Here is a 14,999-nt window from a genome sequence, read left to right as displayed (position 1 = left end):
TAAATGTACATACTAAAACAGAAATTAAAAGTATGAAAACATCATTGCACATTCTTGAATTATGTATATTACACAATATATATATATATATATATATATATATATATATATACTGAAAAACGTATTGTAAGTATAAAAATAATTACTTTAATGTGATAACTTAAAAATATTTGGTCAGAAATGAGTAGGTTATACTTGATATACTGTTCAAGTAGTTAATATTTAGACTATACTGATAATGTGCACACAAAAACTTGCAATACATGCAAACATACTAGCTGTACATTAAGTTACTTGCCTTAAACACATGCAGAAACATTATATACTTAATTTGAAAAAAAGTTGCCTTTATAATATCTTGTTTGAGTGTCATTTTGAGAAAATGAACTCACCCGGTAGTACTATATAGTTTTAAAGGTGATACATTATGTGGTGTACAGGAATGCTTTACTCAAGTACATTACAAAAATAGGAAGAACTTTGTTAATTTATGCAATCACAAAACGAATGTCAACTTGAGAGCTGAATGACATTTTTCGCAATATCACTTGGTATTGGACAATGTAAAAGGATCAGACCAACCATAAAAATATTTGATACAGAGGCCAACTTGCAAACAGCTACTAGAAGTCACATTTTATCTCCTGCAGAAATGTGCAAGTTCTGCTATTACAGACATTGGATGTCTTCATGTGAGCACTCAGTACAGTAAACTAGCTAAAAAAAATGCTGCAAGAAAGGTTTGTCTCTGCAAATAAAACTCCCAACAAAGAGCTAATCATTGCTTTATTCCACCCAGCTTAAATACTCTCACAGTAAAACTATTGTCCATTTGCAATAGGTATAAAGAAGTGTGTATTCCTAATATATACAGGGTGATTCTGAATTCATCATCAATATTTGGTGGGGAGGTAGGGAATAGGAAAAGAACACTATTTCACATAGGAAAGCATGGGCACAAACGAACGCATGACGGTGTAGAGGGCGGTGTGTGTCCGCATCTCCCATGAACGCACATAGCTGTCTGCCGTGTGCAGCCAGTCGTCATTCGACAAGGTGACTTCGCAGAAGTAACATGAACCGGTACACGTTTCAAGAACTTGCAGATATGCATCTAACTTACGGTGCCGCAGGAGAAAGCTGTCTTAGAGCTAGGCAAATGTATGCAGAGCGCTACCCCAACCGGCGCGTGCCACAGCATCAAATGTTTTCACGTGTGCATCGACAACTGTGCGAAACTGGATCATTTGCTGGTATTAATGTTGATCGAGGCAGGCGCCGATCAACACGGACAGTTTCAGTCGAGGAAGCTGTCCTACAGTCTATCGAAGAACAGCCAAGTTCTAGCACACGAGGTATTGCTCGCCAGTTTGAAGTTTCACAATCGTCAGTGTGGCGGATACTACACGAGGAACGTTTACATCCTTTTCATTTGCACACAGTGCAGTTACTGGAAGCAGAGGACTATCCCAAGCGTGTTACTTTTTGTCAGTGGTTCATGCAGAGAACAGCCGTTGATCCCAATTTCCCAACGTATGTTCTTTTCACAGATGAAGCGTCCTTCACTCGTGAAGGTGTCTTCAACACACACAATTCGCATGTGTGGGCTAATCAGAATCCACACGGTACGAGAGTTCGAGCTGCGCAACAACGCTTTGCCGTCAATGTGTGGACTGGGATCGTCGGCGACTGTTTGCTGGGACCGTATTTACTACCATCCCGTTTAGATTGCGCAAACTACCTCATATTTCTTCAGACTGTGTTACCGGGTCTTATGAACGAGGTTCCTGCTGTTATTCTCCGGCGAATGTGGTTCCAGCATGACGGCGCTCCAGCACATTTCGCAAATGATGTGCGTTGTTACCTGACCAGAAAATTTGGAGCTCAATGGATTGGTCACGGTGGACCGGTTTGTTGGCCACCACGGTCACCGGATTTATCTCCAATAGACTTCTTTGTATGGGGTGCCATGAAAACCATGGTGTACGAGACCCCTGTTGCCAGTGATATGGACCTTGTAGCACGCATATCGGTTGCCGCCGCAAACATCCGGGAAACGCCAGGCATATTCCAGAAAGTTCGGTTGTCCATGCAACGTCGTTGTGAGGCATGTAATCTAGCAAATGGTCAGAATTTCGAGCACCTCTTGTAAGTCTGAACAAAAGATGCACAAATAAATGTTTTTTCTCTTACCACTTTCTTGTTATGTTTTCTTTCCATCATTTAACCGGATTCATATTGCCCTACTACATGACGTCTGCGCCCATGCTTTCCTATGTGAAATAGTGTTCTTTTCCTATTCCCTACCTCCCCACCAAATATTGATGATGAATTCAGAATCACCCTGTATATATATATATATATATATATATATATATATATATATATATATATATATATATATATATAAAAAGAAAATGCTCATCATTGTCAACAAAGTATTGCATAGTCTGTGTTGATCACTGTAAATTTAGAAGCCCTGTCATTGTCTTTGTCCTGGTACAGTTTCAAAATGTCAGTTTATGAATATCCCTTGGTAAGCATCCAATATGCCGCATACTGTGACACAATTAGGATTACAGTACTACTGGATGAGTTCATTTTCGCAAAACTACTCAAACAAGAAATTAAAAATGCACTTTTTTTTTTCAATTTATGTATGTAATGTTTTTTCATATGTTTAAGGCAAGTTACACAAATTAATGTACATAGAGTATGTTTGTACATATTGCAAGTTTTTGTGTGTGCATTGCAGTACACACAAAATCTAAGTCTAAATGTTAGCTACTTGAACTGTCATTTATAAACTACTTATTCCTGTCCAAAGATTGTTAAGCTAATAATTCCTATAAATAGAGATTGGCACTGGTTCTCATAGATAAAACAGAATCAGTGATAACTTAAATGTCTTGTACAGAACTCTAATGTGAAGATTGAGAAGGTTAGAGTTTCATTTATTTTGTTGCTATATCAAACAACTGAAGTCAGCAAGTGTAAGTTGTATTTTTTAGCAACAAGTTACTACTAACATACATGGCGTGTTTTAATTAATTACTGTAACCAGACTTTGTTTATAAGAGGGGTGGCACTTTCCCTTTCTTTAAAGTAAGATGGAGTAAGTGCGTTTCATATTGTGGGGAAAGTGCGAATCTATGTAATTTGTCATTAATTTTGCTTATTATTTCTATTTTCAGTTCATTCTTTATTTACCCTTTTCAATAACCTACTAAATTCCAACAGTGCATTCAATTTTGAAAATGGGGAGACCTTATGCTAGAAATAATAGATCAAAAGAAATCGTATTTGAAGGATAACCTCTAAGCAACATTAGTCTTCAAAAAGTAAAAATTGAGGTGTCAATTACATAATTTCAAGCAGTTAGGTAAGTTGGCTCTCCAAAATAAACTTTTGTAGACCATTTAAAAGCTAGGCGAGGTTGGATATCTTCGTTTGGTAGAGTTACTGCAATTCTTCAACTGGTAGAAAGAATACAGATAGTTTCGATGAAAGCAATGACTATGAGACAGAAATGAGTTTAAAAGCAATGAACATTAACGCTTTACTGGCTGAAGAAATCAGAAAATATGAAGAAATTAAATGTCTAGAAAAATAAGAAAGGAGATTTGGACCATGTCTTCTGTAAATTCGGCAAATCAAAATATGTATAAGAGATGAAGTCAATTCTAAAAATCATAATTATATACAAAAACTTTACATATAGGTTTCAAACAGAAAATATACTTTAAAATTCATTAATACAGTGTTAAATTCATGCTCAATTCAATGTAAATATAAATGTGTGATGAAAATGGCCAGGGGTTGCACTTACCCTGCCAAGTGGGGAAAGTGTGACCCATAGAAGAAGTGCCTTAAAAGCGATCGGAAAGCTTTTTCTTGTGGTTTAATTGCCACAATATATGCTTGAAAACCTTAAGAAAGGACCTGAAAATGAACCTTAAAAATTTGGTAAACGTACAAGTTACAAGTACATACTCAAAATTCTCAGAAATTCACATGTCTCAATTCTTGAAAATGAAACAAGTGCAGTTTACAAGCAACATAAATTAAATTTCATCCCCAGCTGATGATTTTCTCATAGACTGTTTGCCTTATATTGCTGGTCAGATAAAAGCTTGTGGTGTACAAATCAAACATTTTTGTCCGCACAAAAAACTTGGAGCTCAACACAGATACTAATCATGACATCAGTGCTGCATTATCAAGTGACAATACAAGTTGAGCACAGTTTCCCAATTACAGAGAAAAAAATCTTAGTTCAAATATGGTTTATTTTTGCATGTATTTTGTGCTATGAATTAATTATGCTCAAGTTTCTCTTCTCTTACAGTGGCATACTTGGGCTGAAGAATTCGGTTACTTAAGTAAAGATGCAGGATCATATATTATTGAATACATCATGTATATTTTGTGGAGCCTGCTCTTTGCATCACTTGCTGTATTGTTAGTTAAAACATTTGCACCGTACGCTTGTGGATCTGGAATACCAGAAGTATGTTCTATTTTACTGTGTACACTTCTTAAATGATATTTTGTTGCTTAAGTAAATGCATTTTGTTTCGATTCATTATGTAATAAGAATTAAATAATTAAAGTGCTAAGTCAGATTTCATAACAGTAAATTTTAAATATAAAAATAATGCAACTTACTGAGATCCTAACTACTATAGTTTCTTCCTAGTTCCTACTAAAGGTTACCTCTTAGTATATGTTAAAAATAATATTGGTAAACAAAGGTTTTGGCTCGTGTAACATTTAGTTTTCTTAACACTAGAAAAACTGAACATTTCCATATACCTAGAACAACAGATGGAGCCAGAGCATATTTTAGGTTAAATTCTGTAAAAATACTTTCTGAGTGAGTTCACATGTCCGACGCATCTTCTTTTAATACTAAATAAAAACTTAGTATATAATTATTTTCAGGTTTTCTATCTTTGCACGCAGAAAGTTAGAATTAGTTCCCTTTCAACGAACAATGGCTACCATTTGGCTGGTTAGCAGTCGACACTGCTTATAGCATTTGGAATACCAACTAGTTGCATAAAGAGGAAGTTACAGATGAAACTAGAGTTAATGGCATTTTTTTATGCTACAACCATTTGAGAAAAGGAAAAAGAGCTTAAAGGCCACTTAGCCCTCTTCCAGTCTTCCTAAGTGTAAAAATCAATAGTCACAGTAGTATGAGGCGAATAACTAAATGATTTAATAAGCATTCATATAATGTCATGATATGAAAAGTCGGAAAATTCCATTAAGCACCTACTTAAACTGCTCGACACCAAGAAGGAGTGTTCAGAAATTTATGCAAATTTTAGAGTTGATGTACATCACTGAGTTATGCAAATGATGTGAAATGCGCAGCTCTCTGGCGCATGTGAAGTAAGATATAAGGGAAGGAACTTGCAGAATGGGCAATATTCGTGTTGTTATTTCTGATGGGAGAATTATTGAAAAAATTTTGTTTTTGTTGTGGAGGATACGTGTAACACGAGAGAATGCCAGGCCGTCGTCAAGGAAGGCCCTTACAGCAGATAGACAATTTTATGAGGGGTATGGTGATCGACTGAGAAGGGGAGATTGGCCCGTACGTCAAATTGCAGCCGATACCCACATGGATGTGGGCACGGTGCATCGGCTGTGCCGAAGATGGTTGGAACAACAAAATGTGGCAAGATTGAGGGGTGCAGGGGCAGCCAGAGTGACGTCAGAACGCCTGGATCGACGCATCCACCGACAAACTGTAGCAGACCCACAAGTCACTTGTTCCTCAATTCTGCAGCAGGTGCAAGATACCCTGAATGTTCTCGTATCAACCAGAACCATTTCCCGTCGTTTGGTCGCATATGGTCTGCAATCACGGCGTCCGCTAAGAAGATTGCCATTGACCCCACAACATAGACAGCAACGTTTAGGTGGTGCCGGACTAGAGAGATGTGGATGACAGAATGGCGAAATGTCGTGTTCTCAGGTGAATCCCGCTTCTTTTTATCCAGTGATAGTCGCCGCATATGTGTGTGGTGTTGACGTGGAGACAGATCTAATCCGGCAGTAACTGTGGAACATCGCATAATGGTTTAAGGCGCAATTGCATGCAATTCCATATCACCTCTAATTTGTATTCAGGGTACCAAGATGGCCTAACGATATTTGGATAATGTGCTGCGGCTGGTGGCAATCCCTTACCTTCAAGAGCTACCTAATACAATTTTTATGAAGTCATGAAAAAGTCTTTAAAAAATCATGGAATTTTTTCATCCAAATTGAGTATGAACCCTGTTCCTTGCATTTCAAAGTTGTTTGTTACAAAAGCAACCTAAGATTTTTTTTCGTTACATACTGAAATCATTTGAAATAGAGTTAACTTACTTGTGTACTTAAGTAATTACCTTTATTTTTTTTATTGTTAAAATGCTGTATTCATTCATTAAAACCTATGTTCTTGATTAGAGAAAAACTCCCTATAAATGGATATCAAATGGTTTCATCTGTTTTGCATTAATATGTCAACTAGTTATATAAGAATAACTACATTACTTCTATTGTTTCACTATTACTTGTTATTCTTGCAACAATTATTATACTGTTTGAAAACTTAGTTCAAAATAATTTCAATTACTTTTTAGCTCTATCATAAATACGCATATGTTTTTAAGAGTAATTTTAATAGTTTCTTAAAATTCTTATGCTAAGTAGTTTCTGGAAGTAAAGTTTTTTTTTTATTTTTTTTTTTAATTTTCTATAATCTTTTCATTGTATAAAAATTTAATATACTGTTTTGTAGGTTCTTTTCCCTTCCAAAATAATTGTCTTTTTTTTTAAACCATTTTATTGAAAAGTAGCATCTTTTTAAAATATATCTTCAGTTCAACAACTTTACACAACTTAAAACGTTTAAAATACCGCATTTTATACAAACATACAATGGGTTTCAAGTAGAGCAAAGAAAGAAAACCATTATCATTGGTAATGTAAATCAGGGAAATTTGGTGAACTTAATCAGGTAAAAGTCAGTGCACTTTTTTTCACAGTTCCTGTCCCCGCCCTGTTATTGGACCCCATGATATCCAGCAATTTAATTGCCCAGCGATATGTCACAAAACCGTCCAAGTATTGTCATTGTCCCCAGAATTTCACCCTGAAAACGGTTTCATAAATAAAAGGAGAAGCAAACACATAGGCAAAGAGAGTAAATGAGATTCTCAGAATTCAGACAGGCTTATCAGTTGGGTACTGAAGCAAGTTCTTCCTTCTTCCCAGGGTGGCTTAAAAAGGTGTTAGAAGGGATCCGGTCATCTGTGAAGGGAAAAGATTGTTTCATTCAAGCCTCATCTTTGATCTTCTGAGAATGAACAATGAGAGTAAACCAGTGTTCCAGGAAAAGTAGAAGGGGTACTTGGAAAAAGTCTGAGTGAGAACACAAATGACACGTGCTTTCTGCACTAAAAGGAAAATTAGAGTTGGGAGAAAAGAATATCGATGCCAGCAGATAAAATATGAAGATTAGTGATGTTTCAGGCATTTTTTCTTCTGCAAAATAGAACAGAAGAAGGGTTGGTATGCTCTTGATAAAACTTGAAAAGGGCTTAGGAAAAAATAGTTCATTTTTAAGTGATTGAAAATGTTATGAAAGCTTACCTAGTGCTTGAATTCCTTAGGCATTCATTGAATTGTGCATATTTTTTTAAAAAACATTTCATCAATGCAATTTTCAATTTTCTTAACGTGTCAGTATGCTTAACACGTGCATCGCACAAAATCGCCCACCACGCTTGGGATGTCAATCCTTTTGCATCTTGTAAATTTTCTAATATTTTTGACAGTCGGAAATTCTTTTGACACATGCTGACTTATATTAGCGTATTTTTTGTTTTATTTTTTAAAAGTACTGTATTTTTGAAACCATGCCAACATTGAACTCGCATTTCGCGGAAACATGCTTCTCATCTTTGAGATTGTAATATTGTAATATATTGTAATATATTTGACAATCGAAAGTTGTTTTGACATATGCAACCCAAGATTAGCTTATTCTATATTTATTTCAATAAATCTTAACACTATTTTTGGGATGTTTCGCGAAAAATTACTTCCAGTGTTTGAGATTTCAATCCGTTTCATCTTGTAAGTATTTCAGTTTTTTTAACAATTGGAATGTATATTTTAACATGTGCGACTTGAATTAGCATAAATTGTTTTTCATTTTAAATACTAAAAAATTAATTGTTTTTGTTTTTAGTCTTGTCTATTAATTACTGCAAATAGGATTTTGATCATTATTTCCTCATTGGTTATCACTGTTTTTTTGCAAAAATATACTAAATAATAAACAAATAAGCTCACGATATTTTAATTTATTAACCGTAATTAAATACTGTTCTTACATTGCAAGTTAAAGGATTTTGCAATGCCTAGAGTTTTTACTCTTACGGAATAAGTAGTAAATTTATAGCCCAAAATAATGTTGAAAATCACCCAAAAGCCAAATTTTAGGATTAGCTAAATGCTCCTCAGGGAGTGGGGAAAATGTGCTTAGTCAGGTGAACCCTTTTCTAAAGACAAGTGGCTCTGGATAATATCACTATATTTAATTCTGAAGTCAGTGGTGGCCATCAAAGAGGAGGGTGGGGGGCTCATGGTGCAGACTACACTGTTTGAATTTTTGCAAGGTGTTTTAAATTGTTATTTCTCTCTTTTTTTGGGAGGGGGGGGCGCTAAGTACTTTTTGAGTGGGTGTGTCATTGCTCTTTGGTAGAGGGATGCACCATGTTGAATAATGCCCTTTTTATGATAACAGTGCCCCTTTCATAGACCAGCACCCTGCCCTTTTTTCCGCTAGAGTGAACACGACTGACGTACATCAAATGCAGATCTTTTTTTTCCCTCAGCCCCCACAATTTTTAGGAACTGTGTGTTTCACCAGAAAAAAAAAAAGAAATTTTAAATATTCTTTTTTAAGAAAACATTTTATTTTACATAAGAATTAATGAATAATATTGTTAGATTTGTTATTTTGTCATGACTGTTATGTGTTAAAACTCCATTTCAGATCAAAACCATTTTGAGTGGCTTTATCATTCGTGGCTACTTAGGAAAATGGACTTTAACAATTAAATCTGTCTGTATGATGTTAGCTGTTGCTGCTGGTCTCAGTCTGGGCAAAGAAGGTCCATTAGTACATGTTGCTTGCTGTATAGGAAATATTTTTTCATACCTCTTTCCTAAGTATGGGAAAAATGAAGCCAAAAAAAGAGAGGTATGTTCATGTTTTTCATATTTTTTAGCAAATTCATATTTTTAAGCATACTTCTAAATGTTTTTCTCCTACAAGTCTTTGTATAATATGTTCATGTAGGTTTAAAGTATCCTGTAAGGTATTTTAAAAAATAAATAATTGGATAAAAAGAAAAAAAAATCAAAAGAGGGAAAGGGGATTTATCTGTATATATAAAAATGAATGTTTGTATGTCATCCATGAACTCAAAAACTACCCGGCAGATTTGGCTGAAACTTTCACCGTTTGTTATTTTTGGTATGGGAATGTTTATAGACCAGTTCAAAAAAAATCTGATCGATAGTTCCTTTTTTATTCCAATTTAAGTTACAATCCATTGGATAAATACGAATAAAATTATTGGCTTCAGAAATTAATTCGCGTGAAAGATCTCATTGATAAGAAGTTAGCTGTTGCCATTTTTCTTGAGTTTGAACAAATAAATTCTTTCTTTATTGTTTTATGGCTTTTCATGCAACGGGGGGATTTAAAACTTTTTCTATTTGATATTTTTAGCGATTGATTTATCTTGCAAACTGCGTGAGTTCAAAATTTGAGTATAGTCACGGCTTCACTTGATACCTGGACCAATTATTATGAAAATTGCTATATATATGTATTTTTCCATGGAGAAGGTGCATAATATGCTCATTGAAGCCACTCGCCACCAGGTGGCACTGCAGAGTAGCAATTTCTGCCCCTTTCAACCGATTGTCATGAAAATCAGTATAATGATGTATTTTTTTGTTGGCGTAGCAACGCGCGTCGGGTACAGCTAGTTAGAAATGAAATAGTTTCAACATTGTACTTGTAAGAACCAGCTGGTTTTCAGGTTCCTTAAGTATTATTGCTAGCATTGAGATATATTTTGATCCGCTTTGGCTCCAGTTCTGTTTTGGTGTTTCACTGTTTTTAAGCATGTTTGAAAATCGATTTTGTGCAGTTGTGTATAACACTTTGAATCTGTTCTCAGTGTGCCCAAGTTTAACATTTGTAGAAATTTTTATTTAACCCAAATAAAAATTGATTGATGTTCTGTAACCTAAAAAACCAAGTTGTTTTTTGCATTCTCTTGTCTAGGGGCCTCCAAACTTTTTTGCTCAAGGGCCATATTGTAAAGTTTTGGAGGAGAGGCAGGCTAACAGTTCAACAACATTTCAGTTCAGGTGGTTAATTTAGTGCCCACCAGTTACCAAACTTCCTTTTGATGCCTCAGTGATTCATTTGGTTCCCTTGATGCCTACTGCTCTTATTTAATTCCCACAAGGAGTAATTTTGTTTTCATATTTCACAAAATCAGTGTAGCCCACACTATCTTTGGAGCAACTTGTAGCATTAATCTTTGTTTCACCTACATTTCCTAGTCCCACCTCCAAAAATGGGGATTTTGAGCTGGCGAATCCACTTCATTCCAAGCCCCTCATGTTTAAAACATGTAGTTGAAGTAAAATGTGTAAATGTAAAATCCACCAAACTGCTAAAGTGAGCAATATTTGCTGACATGATGAGACAAGACTTTACTGTTGTGGCTAACAGGTATTTATGCCTAACAGAAAAAGCTTTTCTTCAGTCTTCGAAAGACTCCGAGACGCTGTGCTCTATTTCTTTCTCTATCTGGCTCATCTCGGCCGTTTTCAGACTCCTGTGCTCTACGCTTTCTCATTGGAGATGCTCGTAATGAAGGCCTTCTTGTCATGTACCATAAACTCTATCCTACATGCCTATTTTATATTTAGACACTAAAAAGAAATAAGTAAATTATTTAAAAAAAAAAACGACCACTTTCAAAGAACACCCAGGAACTAAAAAGCAAAAAATAATTGGTCACATTTACATTTGATTTCCTACCCAAACCTATACGATTCCAAGCACAAAAATCAACTAAGCTAAATACCCAGTTATAAAATAAACACTAATTTTAATTACTATGTGACAAATTATTTAATACTAATTATCTATGAACTCTTAATTTTTAATCACCTTTTGAAGTCGGTGCCTCTTATAAACTACCACCTATCATAACTGACTAGGTTTGGTTTTAAAAACTGTTAGAAAAATAATTAATTTTTGTTCTTGGAGACTATTCTTAAAGTTCTATAATATTTTTAAAGTAATGGAACTTACATTTTCAATTCAATCTGTGAGAAAATTGATCCCGTTTGCCATCCAGCGCACGAAATTCTCCCAATGTAAAAGCCTATGATTCATATTGTTATCTTTCCGCGATGGTGTGAGGCAATGAGCTGAAGTTGAGTAACATTTGGCTGATGCATAATGAAAATAATTCTATAAAGATTCACAGTTTACAGGTTCAGTTTCGATATGTCTATGCTAATTTAATTTATTCAAAATTTGATGTGCGTCACTTCATTGCATATGGTAACTGTAACAGGATAAAAAGATGATCAATCTTTCTCTTTTCTTCTGTAACTGCGACCTCAGTTAGTTGGTTGTTTTGGGTGCTGAGATTGCACCCGGGAGCTTAGTACTCTTGTTTCTTTTTCCACATTGGGGAATATATTTAAGAAATGTAAGAAATATTGTTTCCCCTGCTATGGGAGCAAGGAGGTCCTAAACCTTGTCTTGTGTACTGCGAAGATGGAATTTTTAAAGATTTAGTTTGAAATGTGAAAGTGCTTGAGTTAGGCCTAACAGGACCATTGGTAAGTTCAGACTGGACGAAGTGGATGTAGCCATAAGTGTGTTCGGAGGGTCTTCGACTAGATAAAGAGATCCCAGTGTCTGTCCTGACTGAATGTCTGCATGGATGGATTCTTCAGCAGAGGGATTAGTTCCTGGAATATAATAAGGGATGATCTACTAAGCAGCAAACACGTCCTGGAGAGGACTGCATTTTCAGCTGTTTAGTGTACCCGACTATTGAATGTGACTTTCGTATTTTGTTTGTGCCAACTTTTTGAGTGGATTAACCTGTGGTATGAACTGGGAGTGTTCTACTAGACCTTTTTTCCATGGTTTGGCAAGTACTCAAGTGATGAACTGGATTAGAACTTTTGAAACATTTTGAATTGTTTTTTGAGAACTTTTAAGGGGAGGGGGGTTATTGTCAAAATTATTTTGAAATATAAGTCAAATTATTTTTACTCATGTTATTTCCTATTTACTCTTGTATTTTATTAAATAAATTGATATTTGTTTGTTAAAAAATGAGTATGTATGTCTTTTCTCTCGGGGGGGGGGGGGGGATCACACAGACTCAATTTTCAGTTGGCTTGCTTTAACCTGCCTTTAGTTCTTTGAACTTTAGGTTCTAACTCAGCTATTAGGGGCCAACAAAGACTAATTTGGTGTTAGTAAAGTTAATGTTTAGCTCAGGATTTGGTGAGTTTTCAATTTGGTTGAGTAGTAATTTTGTAGGAGGCACCGACTTCAAAAGGTGATTAAAAATTATTAGATTGTATATAATTAGTTAGGTATTAAAATAATTTGTTGTATAGTAATTAAAATTGGTGTTTATTTTATAATTGGGTGTTAAGTTTAGTTGATTTTTGTACTGAAATTGTGAATTAAATTTTATTTATAGGTTTCGGTTGGAAATTGTATAAAAATGTAACCAATTATTTTCTGCTTTTTATTTTCTCAGTGTTTTTTGAAAGGTGGATGTTTTTTTTTTAATTAAAAATAATTTATGAGTTATAATAGTAGCTGAGCAAGTTACATTTCACTTCAATTTGAATTTTTAGGAACATATGTCCAAAGCATACATCTAATCGTTGCAATTGAATTCTCACAAAATAGTAATTTAGAAATTCTAGTGAAAAAAAAAATGTTTTTTTTCTGGAAAAATTGCATCCCGTAAGTCATTGAAAGTTATGAGCAGAAGTCATAGAATGTCATGGATTTCAAACCTCGAAATGTAGCAGATACCCTGAACCTCCATCTTAAATTGCTTTGTCAAAAAACTGTATTTTAGTGAAGCTGTTATGATTAATACTTAAATATTTAACAAAGGTATCTTTTTCATCAGTAAAGAACAAAACCCTACAATTTCAAACAAGAACGTTAGCTCTCTATTGGAAACTCAAGATCTTGGCAAAAAAAAAAAAAAAACTCTTGCTTTAACAGCCCCTGTTTGTGATCCATCATACACAATACTGGCTAGAGTAACTTTTTTTTCCTGGGTTCATTGTTATTTTATTAATTATTGAAGTTACATAACTGTTTGTTATGTATTCTTGACTATCAGTACCCTCACGTCTTACCTATGGTAGAAAATTAAAATACCATCTGGTTTGTCTGTTTATCTACAGGTGACATCTCTTATGCTTACAGTAATTTTGTTTTTCAAGATATCTATACATTTTTGGGAGAATGAAAATTTGCCACTAATAACTTACACATGATTAGCCTCTTTTATGTCAACAGCAGTATTATTTGTTGGAAAAAGGCAAAATTAAAGCATGGTTCCATGTAAAGTTAGGGTTTTGATTATGAAACATGAACAGACAGAGATTAGAAGAAGGACTTTTGCAACCATGCATCAAAATTTATTTTGTCAGAAAGTGGTGATCAACATTGTATTCATCATCCAGAAGACACCAGAATAGATCTTATGTATCAACATGCAATATTAAAGCTCCTAAACAGATCAATAATGGTCTGAGAATTTTAATGATGCTTTTTTTCCTCTTGTAGACATCAATGGAATATGGGATTGTGGGTCAAAGTATGTACTGTATTACTCCGCATTAGCCGGCATGCCGGAAAGAAGCAAAGTTGACCAGCATGCCAGGAAATTCAAATTTTCCGGCATGCACTATAATTGCAGGTTTATTTCGCAACGAAACAAAAGTAAATTTCCCTATTCAGTTACAATCAGAAAGCAGACCACTGTAAGGAAAAATAAATGAATTCAGAAAGTAACCTTCTTTCAAAAAAAAGAGTATTGCATTAATATCTGCTTGTTATTTATGGTAGGTCATTATTAACGGATTTAATTATATGCCAATAAAGTAATCAAGAAACAATCATTGTTACTGCAATTTGTTCATAATTTTTTTAAATAAATTATTTTAGATTCCTTTTAGAGAGGCGAGTTTAACATTTTAAGCGCCAATGTTCCCAAATGGGAACATCAACCTTAAAAATCATAAAAAATAAAGTTTCGCTTGTGAGGACTTAATTTTTTTTTCTATTTATTGCCAAAAATAGACCTGAATTTTTGAAAGAAAAATTAGTTCTATTTTACAATTACTGTCTTCAACAAAAATTCGCAAAAAATGCTTCTTTACCGATTTTCAGGGAGACAGATAAAAAAATTTATAATTTAAAAATGATGCTTAACTATTTTGATATTCTAGAGTAACAATAATAGGGATTCTTTTGATGACCAAAAATGACAGATGATAATTTCAAATACAAGTGTAGATCCTATAAGTGAACAAACTTTGTTGTTCCCGATAGGGAACATGGGCATAATTCAGGATACAAAACTGGGCAATTAGTCCCACAGCGTAAGTTCTGTTATGCGCCTAGTAAAAGCCTCAGAACTGAGAACAACGTCTATTGACGCATTTAAAAGCAGGTGGGCGACATTTCCACCTTTCACTGTTCCGCTTTCTGCCCCCTCCCCTTTCTCTCCAGTTTTAGGGTGGGAGTGATGTCGAAAAAGGGCTTTGTACGTTAAAATGAAGATGTTTACAGCTCTACCCTGCTTAAGCTACAATCAGTTATCAATAAATTCCAA

General features: G+C 34.6%; 1 protein-coding gene across 2 annotated transcripts in view; it reads left to right on the top strand.

Moving 5' to 3' along the window:
* The window catches only part of LOC129219358 (H(+)/Cl(-) exchange transporter 5-like), a 107,793-nt gene that overhangs the window by 32,109 nt on the left and 60,685 nt on the right, over positions 1–14,999 (top strand). For both annotated transcript variants that reach the window (XM_054853730.1, XM_054853731.1), the window contains 2 exons: positions 4,349–4,510; positions 9,068–9,274. In XM_054853730.1, coding sequence (XP_054709705.1) covers positions 4,349–4,510; positions 9,068–9,274 — 369 coding nt within the window. The remainder of the gene's footprint in view (positions 1–4,348; positions 4,511–9,067; positions 9,275–14,999) is intronic.

This window comes from Uloborus diversus, chromosome 3, assembly GCF_026930045.1.
Source record: "Uloborus diversus isolate 005 chromosome 3, Udiv.v.3.1, whole genome shotgun sequence".
Taxonomy (NCBI): domain Eukaryota; kingdom Metazoa; phylum Arthropoda; class Arachnida; order Araneae; family Uloboridae; genus Uloborus; species Uloborus diversus.
Note: the sequence above shows the minus strand (reverse complement) of the source record. Positions and strands in the feature narration are given on the sequence as shown.